Source organism: Pseudochaenichthys georgianus, chromosome 9 (assembly GCF_902827115.2).
Source record: "Pseudochaenichthys georgianus chromosome 9, fPseGeo1.2, whole genome shotgun sequence".
In the NCBI taxonomy this organism is placed as follows: domain Eukaryota; kingdom Metazoa; phylum Chordata; class Actinopteri; order Perciformes; family Channichthyidae; genus Pseudochaenichthys; species Pseudochaenichthys georgianus.
The window spans coordinates 34,114,562-34,141,487 of record NC_047511.1 but is presented as its reverse complement, the minus strand read 5'-3'; the positions used below and the strand labels follow the sequence as shown (position 1 = coordinate 34,141,487).

The 26,926-nt window shown below is 42.6% G+C and overlaps 1 protein-coding gene across 2 annotated transcripts in view; it reads left to right on the top strand.

Annotated features, from left to right (window-relative positions):
• The first annotated feature begins 1,339 nt into the window (after positions 1 to 1,339).
• The window catches only part of slf1 (SMC5-SMC6 complex localization factor 1), a 42,719-nt gene continuing 17,132 nt past the window's right edge, over positions 1,340 to 26,926 (top strand). Inside the window, exons 1-16 of one of the 2 annotated variants that reach the window (XM_034090190.2) lie at positions 1,340 to 1,575; positions 2,044 to 2,155; positions 3,234 to 3,312; positions 3,418 to 3,643; positions 8,771 to 8,924; positions 9,043 to 9,174; positions 9,315 to 9,380; positions 9,885 to 10,031; positions 10,199 to 10,368; positions 10,515 to 10,649; positions 16,343 to 16,496; positions 16,629 to 16,797; positions 17,825 to 17,970; positions 18,587 to 18,696; positions 22,130 to 22,209; positions 26,338 to 26,430. In XM_034090190.2, coding sequence (XP_033946081.1) covers positions 2,045 to 2,155; positions 3,234 to 3,312; positions 3,418 to 3,643; positions 8,771 to 8,924; positions 9,043 to 9,174; positions 9,315 to 9,380; positions 9,885 to 10,031; positions 10,199 to 10,368; positions 10,515 to 10,649; positions 16,343 to 16,496; positions 16,629 to 16,797; positions 17,825 to 17,970; positions 18,587 to 18,696; positions 22,130 to 22,209; positions 26,338 to 26,430 — 1,972 coding nt within the window. In that variant the 5' untranslated portion in view covers positions 1,340 to 1,575; position 2,044. Of the gene's footprint in view, positions 1,576 to 1,619; positions 1,698 to 2,043; positions 2,156 to 3,233; positions 3,313 to 3,417; positions 3,644 to 8,770; positions 8,925 to 9,042; positions 9,175 to 9,314; positions 9,381 to 9,884; positions 10,032 to 10,198; positions 10,369 to 10,514; positions 10,650 to 16,342; positions 16,497 to 16,628; positions 16,798 to 17,824; positions 17,971 to 18,586; positions 18,697 to 22,129; positions 22,210 to 26,337; positions 26,431 to 26,926 lie in introns of those variants that run through there. The other variant, XM_034090189.1, reaches the window with a different exon arrangement.

Genomic DNA, 26,926 nt, shown 5'->3' with positions numbered 1-26,926 from the left:
TTTATCAAAAACAAGTCATGGCTGAAAATAAAGCTCCTTTAATGATATTATATTATAATAGTTGTCTCTTCTATAGCCCGGTGTTAAGAAATAGCTTGTAGATGTAAGCAACACATCAATTAGGGCGACTGTGGCTGCGAGGGAGTGCGGTCGTCTTTCAACCAGAATGTTGTGGGTTCGATCCCAGCCCATGCAGTCAACATGTCGATGTATCCTTGGGGAAGATACTTAACCCTGAGTTGCTCCCGATGGCATGGCCATCGTGTGTGAATGTGAATGTGCATGTTAGGTCCTAGAGTAACATACACTGCTCTGTATGAATGGGTGTGAATGGGTGAACGACATGTAGTATGTAAAGCGCTTTGAGGGGTCTTAAAGACTGGATAAAGCGCTATATAAGTACAGTCCATTTACCATTTAATTAGAGAGATACCTCAGACTGTCACTTTAAATGCTGATCAGTGGATTTTAAACATTACCAACTTGTAGTATTTGACCATGTGTCACAGATAAGGCAGTCGGTCTCAGCATAACAAAGAATTGCCACTGTACTTGCTAACTTTGTCAGGTGGTCATCTGTATCTTTTTTTTAAATGTGCTGGATTCACATGGCACCTGTGTCACATACACATAGTGGTTCAGTGTTACATCATGCATGTGTAGCCTTTCATTTGGGTAACGGTTTCTTACCTTTCAAAAGCTCCTTTTACTTGTCTCTCGTTTACATGCTAATCCATCACACACAGGAATATGGACAGCCTCATTTGCTGCCACATTTATGTTACGAAAGCCATATGTAGCTTTTAAAAAAACAGTATACCAAAAACACTTAAACAGCAAATATGCCACCACGTAACGTTAGGTTTATATGGTTACTGTGATGGTAGCTTATCTCGCTGTCACGGAACGTTAATTAAGCCGTTTTCGTAAACAGCTCTACGGTTTCATAAGCAGGCTCTCTGTCAGAATCACGTTGTTGTTATTATTATCGATCAATCAACCATCACCAATAGTCAATAAGTACTGTATGATATCCAAATATTGCCGTTATTTCCGGGGACAGAAAGCGTCCGTGACAACAACCCGGAAGTAGATGCATGAAAACTTCCGCTTCACGGAAGAAGCCAACTAAATAGGGGGGGGATACTTGTTTAATGGCAGAACTATACGTGATTGTGCTAGCAGTAGGTAACATTTCTGTGAAAGTAGCTAATCTCTATAGTGTTTTACCTCTTTTAATTCCAATATATAGTCGTTTTAATGTTGCTTATGCCTGTAATATGTACTACTATATGATTAGCCTCCCCTCTCATACGTATGCCGTGAAGCTGTCAACAAATGCGTTTGGGAGGGTTAACTAGCCTGAGGGATTTAACCGATTTAACACATATGCAGAGCTGTTATTAATACTGATGAACAAAGTCGTCATATATGTTTGTTCGCGAAGTTATACATGTATGTGGCAGAAGCAGCCAAACGCTTGTACTAAACACTGCTCACGTTAGTGGATGTCGGTTTTGGCGCGCCTCTGCGTAACTTGGAGGACTCATGTTATGATCGGTGGTATGAGTAAAGGTAGACGAACAGTCAGATGTTTTGATGACAACAGAGAATAAAGTGCTAGTTAATGTACAAAGATTGTTCATGTATATATTTGATCATTTAGTCTCAGACTGCCATGTTAAAGCCAACATTATGTAAGTGCATATCGCCTAAAGTTTTAGTAGACCCATATTGATTTGGTTGAATGCAAGTAACGTTAACCTGTTCTGGAACTATACATTAACTAGGTTAGTCAAATTCAATTTCCAAACAAATCAAGTGTCTTTTTAAATGTAGATTGGATTATAGAATTGCTCCCCTTCGTGTTTATTCCAATAGTATTTGAATTTGATGTGGAGCCAATCCAAATCATCCAGTCAAACAAGAATGGCAGGATTATTTTCTAAAGCGAAAGGGATGAGTTTACCTGCAAGTGCAACCTGTCATATTCGTGTTATGCACGTGTGCATCATGTTGTCTTGTATGTGTTTTTAACATCAGGATGGAAAGCTGCAAACACGTTTTCCAGATATCTGGGCTCAAGATCCGTGATAAGAAGAGAGTTTTGGTCCAGAGAATCCGGCAGCTGGGTGGAAAATACATAGGTGGCTCAGTGAGTAAAAATCTGTCAAAAAAGAAACGCATATACATAGTGAAAATCACAGAACTTCAATCAAGGCTTTACTATATTTTGTCAAATAGTCCTGCAACTTTTGATGGATTTCCATTTGTTTCCCTAATGTGTAGATTGATGATGGTAGGATATGGTTGTGTTTGACTTTTGAGTTTTTTTTATCTTCATGTTATAGTAAGTTTTGTTTTGTAGGCAGCTGTGATTGACATATTATCTATTTTGGATAAAGGGCCATAAATAAGTCCAAACGGATACAAATTCACACCCTTAAACTTCCAGTGTGGAACTTATCTTAATTGCATTTACACGGCAACCACTTCTTGTGAAATGCTTTTATTAAATGACATTACTAACTGTAAATGAGTGAATGAATATCAGACAATAGTGCTAAACTCTATTCATGTACAGGGACTGGTGTCACTGTATGTTTCACCAGTTACTGCCATGTGTAACAAGAAGTAGGAAAATACTGTGGTTCCTGCTGGTCTTTGTGTTCTTGGTAAACATGCAAAACAAATGTGCCTCTGGCTGACAGCAGTTCCTCTTTTTGTTGATGTGCTCCTGTCAGGAAGATGTGTTTAAACTTTACACTGTGGGAGAATAAACGTGTTACTGTAGTTTATTCAAATGATGTACAACTGTAGTTCTTTTTACACATTTTAGGATTTAGTGAAATGTACAATTGTCAGGATGCTCACAATATTATATTATACAAACTTCTTTAACTCGAAAACTTCATCCCAAAACGAACCATTAGTAGATAAATTACTCACCCTGTGTTACTTTGAATCCTTCAAGATGTTTTTCTCGCATGTCTTCGGGGTGAACGAGGAATCAGAAAAGGGTGAAAAGACTTGCTCAATTAAAGTGAATTGGGGCTGCATTTAACAAATCAAAGCTATGAAAACATTTATTTACAAACTTTCAGAACACTTGTGCCGTATAATGCAAGGTAACACAGGGTGAATGATTGATATGTAACGGTTCATTTTGTGGTTGAAGAATGATTTTAATGATTTCAAGTGAACTGTACACTGATGCTGGGATCATCTTCTAGGTCTATCAACAGGCCAGCACCCATCTCATTATCCCTCAAGTTTTGTCCAGCGAGAAGTTTTTGGCGGCCTGTGCTGCAGGTCAGTCATGATCATTTTAAATGAAGAAAAAATATTTAAATCTGACTTGATTATATCCAAACTAATCATCTAACTGAACTTCTCATAACACCCCACCCCCAAAAGGAAAGTGGGTGTTGACTCCAGAATATGTGCTGGACAGTTTTAAGAATGGCTCCTGGCTCGCAGAGGGACCCTATGAAGTGTCAATTTCTACAGATGCCACATCTTCCTTCTACCCTGTCAGGCAGTGGAGGGAGAAAGTGGCCAGTGGGCGGCTGGGGGGGGCCTTCCAGGGCTGGAGGGTCCTCCTCAAGGTCCAAGAGCCCGCGCGCAGGGCCATGTTCAAACGGTAAGGTATCACCGAAATCGCAAACTTACAACTAGGGATGCACGATAATTATCGGTCCGATATTAGGAATTATGACGTCATCCCGATAAACCCGATACCAGTATTAATAGCCCCGATAATATACAATATATTTTTTGGGTAAAAAAAAAGAAAAAAATACTGCGGTGTGGGTGGATTGGGATGAGGGGCGCTTGTTTTTCACTCGGATCCTCCCGTTTTGCCAGTACTGTGGTATTAGTGGTTTAGGAAGAGGGGAGTTCTTCACAAATTCAGCGCTCCCTAATACTTCGAACCTGATCAGTCACCTGAAACATCGCCATCGCTACGATGGTGTGTTAGGGTGCATTCACACCTAATAGTCCGCTCTCTGGTGCGCACCAGACGACAGTTTGTTACATTGTTTCATTTTTCAGAAGGTTCACACGGGCAAAACTCAAACGGACTATAAACTTTAAAACACAAGTCATGTGCTCGGAAATGCTGTTCAACCATTGGTCAGACATTAAGGGGGTACAAACGCAAATCCCGGCAATTTCTAGCGGAGCCTCCGCCATGGAGCATCGGCACTTTCGGCAGGTTATTCTCATGCTGCTGTTAGTTTGGAGATCAACAGACATATGATTATATAATCAGACAACGTCCGTTAAAAAACTTTATTACATGGCTTTGTTGACTGTATACAGTTTGGCTGAAGCTAACTGACAAGACAAGAGCGACAAGAAAACAGCAGAGAAGTAACGGGCAGAAACCCTCCTTTTTACGCAGCGGTCCAGACATAGGTCAGACGGCGAGACATATTCAGTTGCCAGTTACTTTGGCATTAGGGCAGGGATATCTAGATACTTCCCAAGGTTTGAGATAATGAATTGTGCTACTTTTAAAGCAAGCAACGATTTTTTCAAATCTGTAATCATGAAGCTCCTCAAAAACGCTATCGAAGCAGTTCCTACGGTGGCCCTGAAGTGCAAGACACCACAGCATTTCAGAAAACACCACAGCATTTCACAAAACACTACAGCATTTCAGAAAACACCACAGCATTTCAGAAAACACCACAGCATTTCACAAAACACCACAGCATTTCAGAAAACGCCGCAGCATTTCAGAAAACACCACATCATTTCAGAAAACACCACAGCATTTCACATTGGACGGAAAGGGTATTCCTTTAGGGAGAACACTTCTTGTTTGTGATTGGACAGAGCCAGCCAGAGAAGCACTGCTGTGAGTGGTTGTTTTTGCTGCCAGTCAAGAAATGACGCTTCGTGATTGGTCAACACCCGACAGCGAAATATGTCCCAACCATGGTCCCACAACGTATGGTCCCAACACATCAGCCGTTAGCACACACTCAGATCTCACAGATCCTCGTATCTGTTCAGAAACTGGACAAAAGTTAAACATGTACAAACCACAGACTGTCTATGTCATGGCGAATACAGTCGCTGCTTTATTTATGTCTGTATGATGTTGTTGTGAGTGTGGACGGAGCAGCTACAGGTTAGTTTAGCCTGATGAATCCGATTCAGAAAACACGCATTTTAAAAGCTTTTCGCCTGCCGTCTTGTCTGCAGACTTGTCAAAGCGTTAATTCATGGTTTTTACTAACTGTTATCAGTATGTAGTTACTTCGGCATCACTTTGAAACGTGTATTACAATTAAATCACGGTCAAATATGTTCATTTTGTTGTAGGATTTACATGGAGATACGCCCCGTCCCCTCTCCAGCGCCTCTTGTTTGAATGACAGCATTGACAGGAGCAAACACAGCTGACAGCCGCGGTGACGAGCGATTAGAGCAATGCGAATATTGGGTGGTCTACCATAGTATTTACATGGAGATAAGCCCCTTAAAAACCATGAGTTAATAAAGCATTAATTCTGTGTTTACTCCTGTCATTCAAACAAGACGCTGGAGAGGGGGCGGATCCATCAGGCTAAACTAACCTGTAGCTGCTCCGTCCACACTCACAACAACGTCATACAGACATAAATAAAGCAGCGACTGTATTCTACATGACATAGACAGTCTGTGGTTTGTACATGTTTAACTTTTGTCCAGTTTCTGAACAGATATGAGGAGCTATAAGCTCTGAGTGTGTGCTAACAGCTAACGGCTGATGTGTTGGGCTAATCACGAAGCGTCATTTCTTGACTGGCAGCAAAAACAACCAATCACAGCAGTGCTTCTCTGGCTGCTCTGTCCAATCACAAACAAGAAGTGTTCTCCCTAAGGAATACCCTTTCCGTCCAATGTGAAATGCTGTGGTGTTTTCTGAAATGCTGTTGCGTTTTCTGAAATGCTGTGGCGTTTTGTGAAATGCTGTGGCGTTTTGTGAAATGCTGCGGCGTTTTGTGAAATGCTGCGGCGTTTTGTGAAATGCTGTGGTGTCTTGCACTTCAGGGCCACCGTAAGTTACTGCCGTTGCTACGTTAGTTCAAACAGTAACAACGGACTATTTTTCTTAGCGGATGCATGTAAATGTAAATACATACAACTATTTTTTAAATCAATAAAATAATTTTCTAAATCCACAAAAGCATTTCAATTAATATTGGGAGTCATGTCGTTACTTTGTTGAGAATGTGGCCATGTAATAAGCGGGATAATGTGCAGCAGCGCGGTCATTATGGGGAAAAGAACACTTTCATGCCGATCTAGATACCTCCGCTTCGGGCTCCTCGGTGTTCTTTTCCTGCTTATCCATGAGAGACGTTCTGCAGAGGAGGGGCGTTCCACCGACGACAGGTGTTCTTACTTGTATGTAGCTGACGGAGAATTTGTACTTTACACGACACTGTTCAACACTTAATTCTGCTTTACTCTTTAACTAAACAACCGCGGATGTCTTGAAAGACTCTTTCGCTAAAGATTTTTGAAGATATCCGCGTTCTTGTGACACGTAAATACTGCGCTTCCTATGTTTTGGTGCGGACTGCGTTCACACCAGCAATGAACCGCTCCAGAGTTCGCAAGCAAGGGCTCCGAGACCACCTATTTTAGCGGACCAGAGTCCGGTTGTTTAGTTCACTTAAGACAGGGGTCGGTAACCCGCGGCCCACGGGCCGCATGCGGCCCTTTAAGCCCTCTGCTCTGGCTCCCTTGAGTTTAGACAAAAATAAGAAGGAAATAAAATAAAAGTATTTGTAGGACTATTTATATTTTGTTGCATGGTTGAAAATGTTTCGTATCTTGTATTTTGAGGTGATACTGTGACACATAAATAAAAAACAAAACGGTTTTAATTAGGTCAACTAAAATATGCGTCACATATACGGTGCGTCACACTACGGTCCCGCGCGAGCGCCTTTTCTTGCAGGCGAATAACCTGAGCCCCGGCTCGATGAGCGAGCTATGGATAAATCAAAGAAAGGTACCGGAGGAACACAGGATTTAATTCTGTGTGGACAGAGTTATATGCTTTCACAGCAAACGATGCTGGTTTACCGGTATGTTTGATATGTAGAGAGAAGTTGTCAACGGTGGTGCAGCCTTTACATATCGAGGAACAACAAGGGAGAGGAAGACAGCTGACGATCTTCAGTCATAATTCAATGGGGTATGTCATTTATTTCAGAAAACACTTTTTGTTATATTCCATGGAATGCTCTTAACGTCCCGATAGCAATGAATATATTAAATGCTTTGACAATAAATACATACAAAAATTAATCTGTGGAAGCCGTAGCGCTGTAAAAAGCACGACCAATCATCTGCCTCGGCCCTAAAGTAACTGGATGGCCTACCTGCCTGTCAGCCTTCCATCTGTGCACAAATGTATCTCGTGCCCTCATTGGTCATGTGCGCGTTCGTGTGTTTTGGAGGAGGGACTCTGTAAGAAAGTCTGAAGGAAGAGGCATATTTTTTCCGGTTGTGTATTTTCAAATTCTAGCGCACTCGAGCTGGTTTCTCCATTCTTACCTACCCTACCTTTAACTCTTAGGCCTGTGTATTATTTTTAATTCTCCTTATAAGAGTTCTTTGTTTCTTATTAGAGGTTAACAGTTTTATATCATGTAATAAATAGCCTAATAAATGCAAAAAAACTGTAGTTTTTGTCTGATATAACAATAAAAAACTATGAAATATGTTTTGTGGCTCCAGACAAAAAAATGTTTTGGAAAAAGGAGCAAAATGGCTCTGTTGGTCAAAAAGGTTGCAGAACCCTGACTTAAGTGGTCTCGGACTGGGTTCACACCGACCCAAATGAACCGCACCAAGCGGCTAAACGCACCAGGGTTCGATTCAACCGGACTATACAAGGCAGGTGTGCACGCAAAGCGTACGAAGACAATAATACAATACAGTGTGTGTGTGTGTGTGTGTGTGTGTGTGTGTGTGTGTGTGTGTGTGTGTGTGTGTGTGTGTGTGTGTGTGTGTGTGTGTGTGTGTGTGTGTGTGTGTGTGTGTGTGTGTGTGTGTGTGTGTGTGTTGTGTGTGTGTGTGTGTGTGTGTGTGTGTGTGTGTGTGTGTGTGTGTGTGTGTGTGTGGCGTTGGAGCTATGTGCAACTCAAGGCATATGCTTGAACCGGAGCTGCCTGGACGCTGAAATCATGTTGCGCACTATCTGTTCTGAGTGTGCTGACTTTTCGTACAATGTCCCACTGTCTGGCTTCCTGCATAAAGTCAAGTGCTCGGCGCAGTTGTGGCGAAATTTCGTTCCTCTGTTTTCATTTAAACAGCTCCTTATATCCGTTAGCGCAGCAACAATGCACGTAAGGTCTCTCTCGCTCGCTCGGGCCACACATACACACACCCGGGCCACACATACACACACCCTCCCGGTCCTCCCGATGGCCAGTCGGTGCCTGTCGGTGAGCGTGGAAGTGTGGTCTGCCACAAGCGGGCGGCAGGAGCGGGGCTGTCAGCATCAGCTTGTAGATGGTATTTTAAACTCGATGCACTCTGAAACTACGGGGCGGCCGAGGAAAAAAAATACACATGCGTTAATCGCGTTAAAATAATTAGTGGCGTAACATTTTTTCTATCGGGTATCGGTATCGGTCTTGAGAAGCAGGAAGGTATCTGTTTCAAAAAAACAATATCGTGCATCCCTACTTACAACAACACATCCTTATATGATCACAATGTTGCAGGGTATTATACTAAATCTTTTTTTTCCTAGGCTCCTTAAAGCAGGCAAAGCCCAAGTATACAACTGCCCTCCTCCCTCTCCTGCCTCTGTCACTCATGTCATGGCTAAACCCATCACAGAGGCCTCAGAATACCACAATGCTCCTTGCTACCCTGTTAGCCACATAGTCCAGCATCTATTTGGGGTAAGCCAAACTCATTTATGTAACAGATATTGACTCTCTGGGTTCACAACGTTATTCTCATTGTCAGAATATTTGCCCGAAAACGTTTTAAAGAGCTGTAATTCTGTTTCTTTGGCAGAGCAATTTAGTGGATATCAAATGTGATCTAACGGATGATCACCCAGCTAAGAAGACGAAGACAGAGAGTGTGGTTGATGTTGACTTCTCAAAACTGGAGAGTGAGCTCAGGGATTATGTCATCAAACAGGAGGTGTGCATGTGTTTGTTTGTGTGAAAGCATATTGCAAAGAAGGACTGAAGCTGAGTTTCTAGTCATCATTTAATAAGCTTCTAAATGACCTTTGTTTTCCCTGTGTATTTGACATTGTTTATGGGGTGTTTTTGCTACAGGGCCGGCCGAGAATGTGCTTCCTCGAATTTCTGGGTTACCATGACCCACACAGTCCGCAGACCCAGGTAGACACGCGTACATACCCACCTGCCATCCCCTCCACGATTACTACCATACATCTCTAAAATAACTATTCGTTTCATCAAGGAGATCAGGTCATTCAATTTCCTTTATGTCATATATTTCAATGGCAAGTGACATGTAGAGCAAGGGCGCATCATACTCAGGTCACCGATTTAACCACCACTGTCAGCTGATGTGAGAATTTTGATTGGCAGGCCTATTAACAATAGTCTCAACTGTCCTGTCCACACCTTACCCAAGTGGATCTCCATCAGATTGCTATTATAAGTGCTCGTGTTTCCATTCTGTTTTCTCTGAATGCATATGCTATTTGCCAGAAACAGACAGTCAGAAATGACCTCCAGGAACTTATGATGGCCATTCACTTCCGATTTCCATTACCCTTCTGCCCTCCTCTTTCTGCCATCCGTCTCTTTGAGTACAATGTTTTTCTCCTACTTTCCATATACCTTTTATGTTTCATCAAAGTTATTTTATTCTTCCAGGCTACAGAAACAGACTCCAGCAATGTTGGTAGTATGATAGAGTGCGGCCTCTTCATTGAAGCCTTGAACTCGGTTAGAAGTGATGTGTTCCCTGGCCTAGTGCCACCAGCCCCATACCTGGTCTCCCTCTTAGGATATGCACAGCAGGTAGGACCAGAACATCCAGAATGCACACATTCCCACCAGCTGCTGCAAGAGCCTCAGGGGCTGCACAAAAGCATCACCTGTTTACTTAATTTCTTGACATTTGTAAGATGTTTTTTTTTTTGTTTTTTTGTCAAACTTTATTTGTTGTCTGTTTTATTATGTCACAGGGTCACGCCACATCTTTCTACCTGAGGAATTTGAGGCATGTCATGTACAACCTGCTCATTACCAACCCTCCCTGGATGGCTCACTGCAAAGTGAGAAAATATTTCTCCCAGGTGTTGCAGTGTCCTCGGTGTAAGACGGGCCTGTGGCCTTTTCTAGAGACTGCCATCAGGTACACCTCTTAAACAGGAGATTTAAAGATAATTGCCTTCTCTACATTATAAGATATATTATTTCCCAAGCATTTTTGACATTTATTTAAAATGTAATATACAATAATCTTCTATTTACTGATTTTCTATATGTTTTTTGTTTCAGTTATTGCCTGTCCACTGGGGTCTCTTGTCACCCACTCCCTGGACCTGCCCTTCCAACACTGTTACAGTTCCACAGTGACCTTCTGGCCTTTGTCCTCAAGCTTTTCCAGGGAGAACTCCACTCTGTCAATGCCGGGTAACAACTTCTATATGAGCAGTTATGGTGATAGGTTATGGTGATTGGTTGGTCTTTTCTGTTAACCAACCAAACTGTGGAGAAATGTCCCCAAAATCAGTAACCTACTCCAATAAAACCTGCAACCAAAAATGTCATGGTATTTTAGCTGCTATGGTTGGCAGCGAAGGGGTCCGCATTTTTAAGATTACGTTCAATGTTGTCAACCTGTTAAGCCCCAAAGACCCCTTCGGCGGGTCTTTTGGGGGTTTTTTCACGACACTGGGTGTTTCTCAATCGCGAGGATGCTGGCTTGGTAGCACATGTCTTCCGAGTCACTTCCTTCAGAAGCTAGGCAAGAATCCTTCCTGGCATTCGGAAAACGAAGAGTGGAACAGGCTAGCAAGTGTGCAGGTGTGCGTCATATGAGAGGCCCCGCCTTACATTTTCCGCCACAGATTTGGGGAAATTGGTCCGTGCGCAAAGCATTGTGGGGATTTGAAGGACGCGAAGTCTACTCATGTGCAGCCTCGAAATTACCCCCAAACCAAGGACGCGGCCTCGGTGGAATTCCAAGTATGCTGGAGATTGGGACAGTCCTTCGGCGGCACTCGATGACGTAGCATCCTTGAAATATTGGCTTGGAAGCCAGTTTCCTCGCGATCAGTGGCGGCGCCAGAGTATTTTTGTTGGGTAATCTATGGTAGGGCTAACCCATATAGTGGTGGGGCTCAAGTCAGTATTTGTAATGTAATTACATACACGCTATATCGCCCCCCTTGACAGTGAAACGCACGCGTGAGGCTTTTATTAGCTTTTATTAGTCTCCTTTTATCAGCTAAATTACATTGAGAGCAACAGGTGTGAGTTAAACAATACAATAGCCTATTCTGCTAATTCCACGTTGTTACAACATGCTACGCAACGGCAGAAACAAGAAAAATTGGCATATAGAATTGACAAGGAGAGAGAGAGGGAGAGAGAGAGAGACACAGACACAGGTAAACAGAGAGAGACGGACACAGCACACAACAGGTGGCCTGTATCTCTATTGTCATACAAAACACTTTTTCAAATGACTATTACAAAATATATTCAAAACTCACTATTCACTCTTCAGGTGGGTCGTGTGACTCTGGCACCTGTTCGACTTGTACCTCAATGCGAGGGCGTTTAAGAACAAATCTATCCATCCGAAATATACAATTAATCCTAGAAGTTCTGCTGTCTGTCTGCAATTTACTCGGCGCCTGTTTGGGGACTTTTCACTGTGAACGTGACGTCTCGACGTATCAGTAATGCATGACGCAGCAGACCCAACGTTTCGTTGCTCTGATTGGCTGTAGGTCTATTCAAATTGCATTCGGAGGCATTTTGATCTGACCGCGGCCGCGAGATAATTGCCACACCTTTAGTGTATAAAACTCCCCCACTACTTAGACTATTCCTTGCACCCCTCTAGCATAAGCCCGAATGGTCTCAACCATATTGCATCAGTAACGTGCACTGTAGATTTTCGCAATCCGTGTTCTCAACATGCTTACTTTAACATAATTTTTCATGGTCGGGCTAAGGTAGGTCTAAGCCATTTCTTGGTATGGCTGTAGCCTACCCCAGCCATACCCTGGCGCCGCCACTGCTCGCGATTGAGAAACGGCCAGTGTCTCAGGGCCAGTGTTGGGCAAGTTACTTCCAAAATGTAATATATTACATATTACTTATTACTCTCTTTAGAAAGTAATAAGTTACATTACAATATTACTGTCTCTGAAATGTAATGAGTTGCACTACTTTAGTTACTTTTTTAGTTACTTTCACCAAAATAACCGCAAAAGAATGGCTAGGTATTTTAAATGCTAAAATGTAGTTTAGTGCAGCTCGTTATACATCCAGTGAACGGCGATGTGGTATAGCATAACAACTGTGTAGGCCAGGGGTGGGGAACCTTTTTCCTCTCAAGGGCCATTTCAATTTTTTCAACATCCTCTGAGGGCCGTACAAATTATTGACCTCTGCTTAAAAATCACAGCACATTCATTTGGCCTTTCTTTCATGCTGTGCAAAGAAAAAGCAACCTCTTAATCCAGATATCTCACCATGACTCGCGCATGCATGCACGTGCACGGAGTGGCATGACCACCAAAACAGAAAGATATGGACACAAGATGTGTGCAAATGTATTTAGTTTCCTATCCATGTGGACATGATTTAAGTGGGGGGGGGACCTAACCTCCTCTAGGAGGGTCTGGGGGCTTGCTCCCCCGGGAAGATTTTTTTTTAAATATTGAAGTTGAAAGCATCAATCTGGTGCACTTTGAGAGCAAAATGAAGAGATCTATGGAAACATCTCTCAAAACCCATATGAAACAGAACTGTAAGCAGATTTACTTTTTCTTTATGGATATTTTACAAATCACTCTCCTTTCAAACTGTATTCTTGTTTATTAATAACAACTTTTTTTTACTGTCATATAGTATTTTATACCTGTTTACTTTATTCTCTTGTTTTTTGATAACTATAATGATCATATAAAGATGTGCCTTTACCTCACTGGTTGGAGAAAAAGCTTCTTATATTCGTTAGCATAGCTAGCTAACCAGATGCTAATAACAACACAGTTATTGACTGTATGATCAGAATGACAGATGAACAGATCGCGACTGGGCTTACAACTAAAGACACAGCCACGCAAAAACTGCGGCATTTGTAGCCTACGGATTTATGGGTACTGCAATTATTTGAAGTCCCGGAGTGGCGTTCTGGTGCTCTCCGTCAGCACTGCACCCCTGTCAGACGAGACATATACCACGTGATGACACGTTAGGCTCGTGTTGTGTTCAAGGACTATGACCGTTGCCAGGAAAAACAGGCACTTGCTTGTTTAATTATTTTGCGGTCTAGATTTCTTTAATTGTTTTTCTTTTTTGCGTGTGTTTATGAATTACCTCGAGGGCCAAACCAAATGGTCTCGTGGGCCGTATACGGCCCGGGGGCCGGAGGTTCCCCACCCCTGGTGTAGGCCCTTAAGGCTACTAACAACTTGTATTTTACGGCTTAGTTGAATACTGGATTCTGATTGTAAATTCTTAACATGTGACACGTTGTTAATCCAGCAGTACAGACCACTGTCAAGGACTATAAGGAAGGTTGCTAAGGAAAGAAAGAGAAAGGAAAAGAGGTTAAAAGACGGAGCGCTGGACGTCAGATAAATCCCCAGAAGAAGGCAGACGGGAAGTAAACAATAACAGGACACGGAATGGGCTCTGTAGTTTGTTTAGTATATGGCCGTGTACAGGCCCAGTTCCAGAACAAAATGACTCAGGGTGCCTCTGAGATTACAGGGGGCGCAGCAGTAGTAGGTTTACATGAGCAATAGTGGCCGGCAACAGCAATGAAAAATAGCATTGATGGTCCCCAATGACAAATAACAAATGGCATTTGTTATGTTTTGAAACCAAGCAAGTGAGAACATTTCAAGTGAGTTAAAAGTGCAATCCTGAAATATTTCATATAGTCCAAAGTGGACTATGGCAAAGAAAAGCACAAAAGCTTCAAAGCTGTACTGATAAAACAAATGAGAACATATTGTAAATCAGGGCAAATATTATTTGAACCTGGCTGGCACCTGCGGGCAGCAGAGGGGCGGCGTAGTTTCGGGCAACGAAGACTGCTGCTACGGGGTTGAGGGCGGCGAGTCAGGCGGGAGTAAGCTAGTGTCCACAACGGAGGGTAACGTGATGTTCCCATCTGACCCGTTGCTACTGTCTGCAGTAGATGCAGTGTTGCTGGCGTTTAGTGATGGTTGCCATTTTCGTATAAATGATTATCCACAGATGTGTGTCACTGCTGTGGAAGCACTTTGGAAATGATGCACGCGCAGCAGAGCAGGTCACGCGCACCTGACACAATTTGTTGTTAGTATTTTTCGCTCCGTTCTCTTTTTTGAATAGAGGGTGCATAACATTCAACTGCCCCGAAGATCCCGACGCGAAGCCTGAAGGGTAAACACACCAGGTTTACTAATCGACCCGCACAATTTTTTCTGGTGTCGGAATGTCTCGCTATGTTAGTACATTGTTAAAAAACAAAACACCATTTAATTTCGGGTTAAAATGTGTTGTAACTGCGTTACTGAGCATTGTAGCGGGTAATATATTACCCACATTTCATTAGTAATGCGTTACATTACTTCGTTACAGCAAAAAGTAATATATTACTGTAACTCTGTTACTTTTGTAACGCGTTACACCCAACACTGCTTATTATATGTTATAGTTTGGATTCCTAAAGCTTTTAGTCTACCATCCCATCATTCAAGGGTGGTTTTCACCAGGGACGTGCACAGACATTTGGAGGGGCTATTGCTCTAAACGGGAAAAAGGGCCTCTTCTCCCCCCCCCCTCCTGAAAAAAAACAAGACCTTTTGAAAATTCTAACTTGTTTTTAATGTAAAAGGTTCATAACAGAAAAACACAACATTGTCATTGCAAGTGACACTCAGTTGACTTCTATGTCAACTGCTAAATTCGTTATTTAGGCACATTTTTAGTTGTGCTGTCCATATCTCCTTAAAATATCTAATGTTAGTAACTATTAATGAAAAAATGGGGACAATTCTGTTTTAATGTAGTTTGACCATTGTAACTGCTGTGCAGACATACTGATGAAAACTCACTAATGAAACCAGTTCAATTCACATTATTCTTATTCTTATCATTCTTTATGAGCGCAGTAACGGTAAGGTATCTAATTACTTATTTAGTATTCCATCATTTAATAACAGAGATTGACCATCTCTGTTATTAAATTATGGGATACTAAATAAATAAAACTGAAGTGGCAGAAATCCTACAATGAAGCGGGACAGTGAAGTGTTCTCAGTGAGAGGGTGATCAAGAAAAGAGAGCGAGCGGCCCCGTCGAGGGAGTTTACAGAGCAGAGTAAAAGACACAGAAGGACAGAAGCACAATAACAAGTATATGTAGGTGTTTTTTTTGTAAATAACCGACGGTGTCAAGAGGAAGTAAAGTCCCCTGATTTGTCCCTTACGCCAGGCAGGCATTTGGTGTGATCACCAGAGCCATATAAGGCAGGAGGGCTTTCCTTTGCTTCCAGCTGTCAGATTGTAAACAAAGTCACGTGACTGGGGGCAGATGACAGCGCTGACAAGGTGTGTTTCCTGCAGCGAGACGCTACAATACTAATTGTGGGCTTATCATGTTGATTCGGCCACAACAGAAAACAAATAAAAACTGCTCTCTCCAGAGGGGCAGGTCAGACAAAAATGGCCGGGCAACATTAGCCCGTACCTGTGCACGTCCCAGGTTTTCACTATAAGTAATGTGGTTTTTTTGGACGGACACAATAATTTACATTTCTTTACACTGTTCAATCTGAATTTACTTTAAAATAAAAAACATCTATATTGATTCTGATTCTTCTACATCCAACTCACAAGTTTATCATTGCTTTGAGAAATAAGATTATTAATTTTCCCCTTTTAGAAGTGTAGTTATGGTCTGGAAATGTAATTTTCGAGCCTGAGACCTGGAAAACAGGTTAGCTCTTTTCACTTAGCTGAACATTCTCAAGTCAACAACAAATATTTACCAAGCTGCATGTAATATTGGCCACACAATTGAATGTATATGCAACTGTTTTTGTTACACTAGATGGTCTGTTCTTTATTTACCCCTGCCTTTCTCTGTCTCAGGGATTTTGTACTGCCTGAAAGAAGAGGAGTCTCTTTTGCTCCTGCATCAGGATCCTTGCTGTATGGAACCTTCTGGACTGTGTGGGAGCGCTCCACGCTGTTGTCCCGAGCTGTGAAACAACTCACCAGGCTTTTGTTACAGGCTTTCATTGAGGTAAATACTGGGGAACTTGTGCATTGTTATTCACATTGGATGGTGTATTACATCACCCAAGAAAATAGCCAGTTTGGTCGGGTCGGACCAGAATAACAAACTTCAAACTGTTTTTGTTTGTCATCACCGAAGGACTGTGTTCATAGGGATGAGAAGCAGAAGCTGCGTTTGGCAGACAACCTTCTGGACCTGCTGTCCGTGTTGGTGGAGTTCTGGTGTCAGCAGCACTTCAAACTGAAACAGACCCTGGTGGAGAAGGGTCTCAAAGACCTCGCTGAGCATTTTGCTGTCATCAGCCAGGGTATGGATACATATTTGTGCATACATATTTGCCTTTTATTCTTTTCACTCTATGTTTGTTAATATTGACTGATACTGTAGTTACTTCCAAGCTGTTACAATGCAATGAAATACATAATGTATAAGTCATTAACTTTTAACAGAATCGGTACCATACTTTTAATTTATTTTAAACATATTTCAGTAGTGCGACAACTGGATTATTGAGAAAAAAATTGTCTTCTGACCCAAATGCTTTTTACTTTATTTAATTCAATGCAATTCAAATAATAATACATGATATAATACATGCAAGGCAAGGCAAGGCAAGTTTATTTATATAGCACTTTTCAACACAAGGCAATTCAAAGTGCTTTACAAAAAATGAAAGACATTAAGAAATGGCATTTATAATCAGTCATTAAAAAGAAAAGCTAATAAAATAAACATTAAAAGAAAAAATACATGGATAAAAGTTACAGTGCAGTCTAAGATATGAATAGTTCAATTAAACATTAAAAGAAAAAGTACAAGGATAAAAGTTACAGTGCAGTCTAAGATATGAATAGTTCAATTAAACATTAAAAGAAAAAGTACAAGGATAAAAGTTACAGTGCAGTCTAAGATATGAATAGTTCAATTAAAAGCAGCGACAAAAAGAAAAGTCTTCAGCCTGGATTTAAAAGTAGTCAGAGTTGCAGCGGACCTGCAGGTTTCTGGGAGTTTGTTCCAGATATTTGGAGCATAATGACTGAACGCTGCTTCTCCATGTTTAGTTCTGACTCTGGGGACAGAAAGCGGACCAGTCCCTGATGACCTGAGATATCTGGATGGTTCATAATTTAGCAGGAGGTCAGAAATGTATTTAGGGCCTAAACCATTCAGTGCTTTATAAACCAGCAGCAGTATTTTGAAATCTTTTCTTTGACACACAGGAAGCCAGTGTAAAGACTTCAGAACAGGAGTGATGTGATCCACTTTCTTAGTGTTAGTGAGGACTCGAGCAGCGGCATGCATCACTGACAATTGTGTGTCTGTTTGTCCTGTAGATGTGTCTCCGGTAGTGCTGGCAGAGCTAGTCGTCAGGATTACATCTACTCGACTTAAATTGGTGTTAGCAGACGGCATATTCAGGAGTCTTTGCTGCAGAAATGGATTCACAGTTGGAGATGAACCCATCTCTTTTAAGAAAATGGTGTGTTTATCTTTCTTTCTTCTTCTTCACTGACTTCACATCTTCCCATTAATTACACTTTTCATCATTCCTGTATTTTGCAATTGACAGGCTTTATCATAATTTGAGGCTTGCACTTCTTAGTTTCAAATCACAACAGTCGTGTGCTGCTTAGTTCAGTAAGTCATGATAAAATTGAGTGGCATTTTGTAAAAATTAAATGTTGGGGTATTCAGTTGGCCCAAAATGTAATTAATATACTCTTTGAAAGTGATTTTGGCAGAATGAGTGAGCAAGGTTATTAACATTTATATAATACATACCCACACTGATGTAATACACAGTAATTGAAGACAATACAACAAACTGATTAAAATATGTTCAGATAAATTCACAACTTTTAATGATTAAGTTTCCTTTTTCTATTGTTAAAATTCAAAAACATTTAGTTAAAATGGAATTGTGAAAATGAACATGGATTATATTGCATTTCTCTGCAAGAGGGACAAAGACAGCTTGAAGTAGAACATCTGGCCTGTCTTTTTGCCTCTTCCGTCCCCTAAAGCCACACACACATCTACACACAATGTAAAGGCCCTGTCTGACCTTGTGTGTGTCTCTGTGTGAATTCTGACAGGTGCTGTCCTACCTGCCTGCTCTGGGAAATTTAGCTCAGTGTCCCAGCGGTGCTCGCCTCAGGACCGGACCCACCCCCCACAGCGGCGCCAGCCAGGGGGCCGGCTGCAGGTCAGTTACGCACATCTGTCTGTCCAAAGTCTCACAGGTACATTTTCATAAAGCCACAGGCTGACCATGTTGGAACACACATGCAGAGGTGGTGGCTGCACATGTGCCAAAAGTGTAGTCTCTTGGTTCTTTGAAAGTTTCTTAAGTGAAAAGGGCACGTTTAAGAGTTTAGATGATCAAAAATCTTGTTTTTGTCTAAATTAAAATAACAGGTCTATTCAACCAGCAGTTATCTGCCTCCGTTATCAGATTTCCACCTATAGATTTAAGGGCAAAATCGAGTGAAAATGCAAGGACCCGATGAGAAATGTGAGCACAAAGGAACACCTGGAGAGGGTGTGTGTGTGTGTGTGTGTGTGTGTGTGTGTGTGTGTGTGTGTGTGTGTGTGTGTGTGTGTGTGTGTGTGTGTGTGTGTGTGTGTGTGTGTGTGTGTGTGTGTGTGTGTGGTGTGTGTGTGTGTGTGTGTGTGTGTGTGTGTGTGTGTGTGTGTGTGTGTGTGTGTGTGTGTGTGTGTGTGTGGGTGGGTGGGTGGGTGGGTGGGTGGGTGGGTGGGTGGGGTGGGTGGGTGGGAGGCAGAGCAGCATGAATGGAGGGACTGAGGGAAAGCTGGGGAGAGGCAAATGGAGGTCAGACGGAGCATGAGGAGTTGGCATGTGATGGGTCATGCCCAGGTCTGATCCTATCAGTGTGAGCTGGCTGACAGGAGGGGTGCAAAGGGAGGTTAGACCCCTGCATCACACACACACACACACACACACACACACACACACACACACACACACACACACACACACACACACACACACACACACACACACACACACACACACACACAGTGCTGAGTCTGATTTGGACAGGAAGCCGACAGATAGAAAGACTAGGATATCCCATCAGGTCTTTGTGTCTTCCCTTACGACCACCAGCTCTCTGCCTTAACCCTCCGTCTTCACCTCTCTTGATCTGCCCTCGCATACTAAATCTCTCTCTGAAAACACACACACATACACACACTCTACATACTTGGTATCAGACATCTGCTGCTCCACCAGTAGGTAGTTGGCCTGGAGAAGGGCAGGAGCCACCAGGGAGCAGGTTCATGTAAAGGCTACTGGTGCATGTGCCGCCTGATCCCCCCGTCCCTCCATCACTGCTTTCTACTCTCTGCTCTCCCCACAGTTTCCACTTTTTTGTTTGTTTTGACACAGCCGTGAGAGGAACTGTATGAAACAAGGAATGCAATCTGCGCGGATGAGATAAATAAATGCCAAAGGGCATATAAAATCATCTGACCCTGAAAGAAAGAATGAAATCAAAATGACACAGTCTGTGATGAATTGAGAACAGGAACCAAAAGGGAAATCTTGTTTCCTCATTTTTCATGCATGAGTTTATGATACTCTGTGTTCAGCAATGTTGATACTCTTAATCAATTACACCTTCTGTTGACGCATTTATGATTCTGACACACTCCTCTATAGCCTAAAATGTGTAAAACAATTATCTGTGTTGTTGCTGCTGCTATGACTCAGTATAATTATTTAAAAAATGCATTTAAGAAATCCACTTTATTTATTGTTCGAGCGCAATTCTCAGACTTTCAGAAGATGTGAAAACAGCATTTTAAGAAATGTGTTTAAATGGCACACACGTGATTGTGGTGTCACTGGAGGAGTACAACTGTTTAGATGGTTTCAGTTTAGTTGTATCTGCCTTTTCAAAGGGTCCGTAGAGCACAGGACGAAACCCTGCAAGATGTTTGGTATTGGATTCATGAAAACAGCAGGAGTAGGTCATAAAGGTGGAGAGGAGCCACATGACCCCTTTATCTTTCATTTCTGGCTGTTAGAACGCATTAGGTTGTTTTACTGGGACTCGCGGCTGCTGTAGTGTGTGAGATTGCGAGTGTGCTGCTTCTGCACCGACAGACAGGATGGCATCAGGGCATTCGTCCAAGCCATACCAAGCTGACAGGCCGGCTGATTGACCGACTGTTTAGATGGCCGTTTGACTTGCCGGCTGGCTGCGTGGCAGTGAGTGTTGTTAGCAGAAGGGAAGCTGTAATTAAACTACATTTTTCTCCCGCTGGCTTAATCAAGCTCTGTGTATTGCTGTTATCTTTTCAAGCCATTTAACTTTGCATTACTTTGGCTCAATTTCCTCTGACCAGACCTGCATGTACTGTAGCCAATATCAGATGGATTAAAGAAAAGGATATACAACAGCAATTAAAGCCATTTTAAAGTTACAATGCAAACATTGATCTTCCCCATTGCCTCTATTACTGCTCATACGTTTCTCGAAGGGCAGGCGCTGCCCCAGGCCCTTAATTGATATCTGTGCCACTGACAGCATGCTGGCCCGCTGAAGTAAACCATGAGGGACGGAGAGACTGGGGCGTATACAAGCCAAGTACTGTCAACCTCCACTGCTGCCAGGCTATATAGACAGGGGACACTTGGGTGAAGTGTACCGAGATGAGAAGCGGTACACCCTTATACCAAACACTCTTATGGACTTTCTCTCACACACACACACACACACTCGGAGCTCGTCTCCTCTCTTCTCAGCCTTGTCCCTGCTAATAACAAGCAACGTGACAGGACGTGTGTTTCCTCCTCACTGCTGGGAGCTCCTTCCTGGCTTCTGAACAAGCCAATTACCAGGGAACAAGCCTCTTCCCTGTAATACGGATGGCACTCCGCTTCAATGCAGCGCACGCGCATGTGCACCGACATATACACTCCAGACACCTGTCAGGCTTCATGTAGGCAGATCTCCCATACCCACTCACAGGACTAGTGACAGCCCACAGCTATTAGCACGCCACTACTTTGAAGAGGCTTCACTTTCTTTTACTAGTTATTCCTCCTAATGTGCTTGCTCACATGGAATTTGCCGTCTCTGCGTTTGAGGCATTAAGTGGGAGGAAAAGTATTTTGGAGATGGGAATGGAGGATTGTGTGTGTGTGTGTGTGTGTGTGTGTGTGTGTGTGTGTGTGTGTGTGTGTGTGTGTGTGTGTGTGTGTGTGTGTGTGTGTGTGTGTGTGTGTGTGTGTGTGTGTGTGTGTGTGTGTGTGTGTGTGTGTGTGTGTGTGTGTGTGTGTGTGTGTGTGTGTGTGTGTGTGTGTGTGTGTGTGTGTGTGTGTGTGTGTGTGTGTGGCCAACACAGTAGGGGTTTGACAGATATTGTCAGATTTCATATAAAATGATAAAACGCCATGACGGGATTCATTTGCTAATGGCACTTTTTAAAGTCATGCCCATTCCACTCTGTACCATTAGGTCTCCTCGCTGTGGTACTGAAATGGTCAGTCATTGAAACCTAAAGAACTGTTCATGTACATTTAGTGTCATCACATATTGAATTAAGTTTAGCACATACATGTGGATTTTCTCATTCCCCCTTTGACCATGTCCTTTGTCTCCACACAGTGCTGATTGCTCTCCGGTGAATGAAACAAGCCTGGAGAAAGAGAACGTCCCCAAAGGTTTAAACAGAGTCAACGCAGCAGGTAAGGCACATGCATACACACATACACACGTACACACACGGCTGCTTGACAATATAGCTGCACATTTGCAAGGAGCGGACTTTTAATGGACTGATGCACTGCAGGAGGTCATCAGTAAAGAGGGACATGATAGCTCTGTCATCACTTTCAGCTTAATGAAGAGCACATAATGTATGGAGAGAGTGATTGATTTGCATCGGACCACGCTTCCATCTAGTCAGCTGTAAAGTCAACTCGACTGCATAATCTGCCGGCGCGCGTGTGTTCAGGGCAGCGTTTGGGCCGCATAACGCCTCCTCATCTTGTTCTATGCGCATTGAAATTCAACACTGTGCTTTTTGTTTTGCTTTTTCCTCATGTCTTATTCACCTTTATAAAAAAAAGTAATAGATACATAAATAAATGGCATGGACAGAAATAATGGCTTCTTCACACAAAACAATAACCCATATTAGTACGCACAATGCGCCTCAGATCTCCATTTTAGGGATATTAAATGCAGCAATTAGGGCGGGGCTGCGGATATACAGCGGCTGCACTGGTGGAACTTCCTGCAATTAGAGGCATGGCACTCTGTGTGAACTCCTGAAGGTGTCAGAGCTCATATCTCCCCCCTGCACCTGATCAGAAAGGCCCTGTGCCGGTGCGAAGGAGGGGTAGAGCGAGTGGGTGGGGTGGGGTGGGGTGGGGGGGGGGGGGGGGGGTTGAGGCAGAAGTCTCAAGGCTGTTGTTTTTCCACTACGTGATCTCTATACCGATGCGGTCGGCATTAATTTTTGATGAACCATCGGCACAGCATCCTCCCCTCTCGCCCTCTCATCCCTTCCCATTCTCTCTTTCTCCCTTACACTCTTTCTCTCTCAGGCTTTTTTTCACCCACATATGTGAGTCTGCTTTCTTATATGCTGCACTTCTTTGCTTTGGAGCATCTGCCTCGCCTCCTGGAACCTCAGTATCTTTGTCAAAGAAGCTGAGAAGGGATGAGGGATTTGGAAGAACTTCTCTGTTTTTAAGATGAGTATTTGTTCCTGGAGACTCGGCAGAGATTTCAATCTAAATCAGCCTGAATATACTGTGTGGAGATTGTCAAACAAAAACTACTGTGTGTAACATCACTTAAAGTCTGCTTACTTGAAGCTTCATGTCATCCTGAAACTATTAAAGTCAACATTAGCACAGCAAAGTTCAAAAGCTAGGATTTGTTATTGGGAATTTAAAGGTATTCCAAGCAACTTTATCCAGAAATGAGAGAGAACTTTGTAAGAAATTGGTGATTTAATAGATGATCAGAGATGAATCCTTCTTCAAAATATATTTATCATGCTCAAGAGTTATGGCATAGTCCTCATACACTGTTTGCAAACTGTAACCACACTACTTGACTCCCATTTGGTCGGCAGCACTATCTGTGCTGTGGTTGGATTAGACTCAGGCCTAAACTGCCTCAGCAGTCTATGTGCTGCAGATTGGGCAGTTAAAACACTGTCTCACTGATGTTCATTTAATTACCCAATCTATTTTATGATCTATTTTTCTACCCAGTGATTTTGTAGTGAACATTGATTAGGATCTGTGCCTGTCCATCCCTCCATTCCCACTGCACCTCTACGTGCCATCAGTAATACATCTGCTCGTACCACGGTGTAACACAAAGATGAGAGAGGAAAATACTTTTTGGAGCCAGGCTTGCATATTACATTTATATACTTTTTGTTGGCTTCACTTTCACTGTTTATTCCAAGCAACAGTGAATTTGCTTGCTATTATTTAACAGACACTCTGTGTCTTATTACTTCCTGTTGGCACAGAGGGGCTAGGCTGTTGCCCAACGTGGTTTATCACTGATTAAATGGAGGTATCCTACATTAAAATCTTCACCAGTGGAATGTTAAAATGATAGTCACTTGCGTTAATGCCAGTAAATTATTTTGAGGCACTGTAAAGGCTGCAGTAATCTTGATGCTGGGGAATTAACGTGGTGTTCTTCGAGCCAGCGACGGCAGTAATGTTCAAATAGTCTAAAATATATCCAATAACTGGCACTGAATACCTTTCCAACACATTCATCGCAAATAGCATTGTTACCGGCTTCCAGCTGCTTTTTGGTCCAGGCATCGGCGGGCCAAGCGACACTTTACAGGAGTGTAGCAAGCAGACTGAGGGATATAAAGAGCAACACATACATTTCACTTTTCTATTAAAGTGTGAAACGGGGGATTTATAGAAAAGGACAGGCGGATTTATCCTTTCCGTGCTTGTAAATGCTGAGCATGCAATTACCCCTATAATAGAGGCGTTGTGTCCAAATTGGAGCCATTAAAGTGATTTAACAGTGCGTGGATTGGCCCTGGCATTTGCGAGGATGTGTACACATGGGGTGTAGTGGAATGGGTGTTTAATCACAGCGTTTTAGAGCCCGGTAATAGCAGAGCAGCCCATGTAGAACACTGACGTGCCGCACAGTACAGCTTACTCATTAGTGACTGTAGTCCGGACCGAGCTTCACCCTCTGTTCGGGTGTTTCTGATTTTAAGATGACGAAATATCGGTTTGCTACATTGATTGACCTCATTATTGTTTTTTCGTCATGCTGTACGACCTCCAACGGCTGCTTTCTCATGTTAGGTTGGCAAACACATTTTTTTTTTTTATGTGTAATTTAATATGATTTTTACACATACTTTTAGAATGACGTTGCCATGTGCTTCATCGGACTGTTTGTTTTCCCAAACTGCTCCGGGTTGTTTTTTAGAATACAATTGCGTTGCTTTTTATGCTTTTAAGTCTCTTTTGTCAACATTGGCACCCGAGCAGCATTATTCCATTTAACTTGTGTTACCTTTAACAGCCTGTTGCCACTAAAAGATTCTTATTATTTAAAGCTGAAAGGTCAACTACATAAGGTTAAATACAATTAAGCATTATGTATAACTAAGATCAGAGGAGAAACACTATAATACACGGTATGTAGTTTTTCTGACTTGCATCACATTTCCTTGGAGAATATAAACGATCCTCTTTTTAATAAACATTCCGACCCTTTCCCCGTCTTTTTTTCTACTATTCAACCTCCATACTACCGGTGGATGACATTTAACACGTCCTCTGCATCATCAAAGACACCTCGTGAAAGAAAAGAATTCTTCAGGATGAATAGTATCCAGGATTTCCAATATTTCCCCTATATGCTAGCAGGAAACCCTTTTCATTCTCTCCTCCACTGCTTTTTCTCCTCCCCCCCCCTCCCCCCTCCTTTCTGCCCCAGTCTGTGCTCTCTGCACGCTGGAGTGGAGCCCCTGTACAGGCGTGGCATCCTGGGGAGAGCTAGTAAAGCATTTATTATGGGCTTTGCAGTGCTGTATTATACTGGCAAGCACAGAGCCACTCATGCTTGGCCTTTAACTTCCCTCTGAAGTTCAGCCATACATGAAAAGAGGGGGCTCTGGCCCGCTAATATATTCCTGGTTTAATATTGTATCAGGAAAAAGTGAGGGACGGGGTAAAGATGAGAAAAAAGGGAAGAGGGGGGAATAAATGTGTGTTTTAATAATGTAAATGGACTTCCTCGAGAGCGTTTTTGCCACGCTTGTTCACTGGTAGTTTAGATTAAATATCACGTGGTGACACTGGCAATGCCCAGCGGAGCTTTTGAACACTGGATCTGTGAAGAATCCTCTTTCGAGGCTTTGTGCGTGGGCTGTCTACCATAACTTCCTCTCAAGTAACAATATAGGGACGGGCGGACAGGAAGCAAGACTACATTCTCTCCCTTACATTCATCCATTCGCCGACTGCCCCGATCTTAACTTTGTTCGGCTCAGGGTGTAAGTCTCTGTGTCTATAAAAGAGCGAAAGAGCGAGGAAAATTAGTCTCATCTAATTTTATTCATTTGATAGATCTCCCCCTTTTCTCATCACTCTACTTAAATCGCATCCTCATTGGCGGTTCGTACTTTTTTAGGTCAGGTTTTTTTTTTTTGGTGTTTGGGGACATTTCTGTGGTATTTTATTGGTTTGCTCACCATATGGTGGGGGACAATGGGCAGGACATCGGGGCACACCCTAATTTTGGATTTCTCTCTTCTCTCTTTTGGGTGTGTTTGTCCATTGTGTGTGTCCTGGTCGAAGGAGAGACCCTCCTCCACAGAGCTTGCAAGAGGAACCAAGTGGAAACAGTGCTTCAGATCCTGGCGCTTCCTGGCACAGACATCAACGTTAAAGGTAAGACTTTCTCGCTTTTATCTGTAGCCTCCGTCTCTCCGTCATCTGACTGCACTCCCACTGTTTGCTCTAGAGTTTCGAAAAAGCGATTAACATGGGGGGGAATAAAATTGGTGAGAAGAAATAGGAGTGCGTGTGCGTCATCATTGAGGTTAACCTTTACCTAAAATCTAAAGGGTGTGTCTAGAAAAAGCTGCATGCGTTTAGAGACTCAGATTTATAGCTTTACGGTGACTTTGCTAAGTGAATTGAATGCCTTGTGATATTTCAGAGTGACTTTCTTTTGTCCCTTTAGGTCAAATATAATGGCTTTCCCTCCTTTTATGGAAATGTTGCGCTGTTTTAAAGGTTTCTCCAATTTTGTAATAGCTCTGTAATAGCAGCATAAATTGACTAGCGTCTCTATTGGGGGCTAATGCAGGAGTTGATGTCCAAAATGTGATTAGGCAGAACTATGTATATGCTAAATGGTAAAATTACCGCCATTACCTTGCAG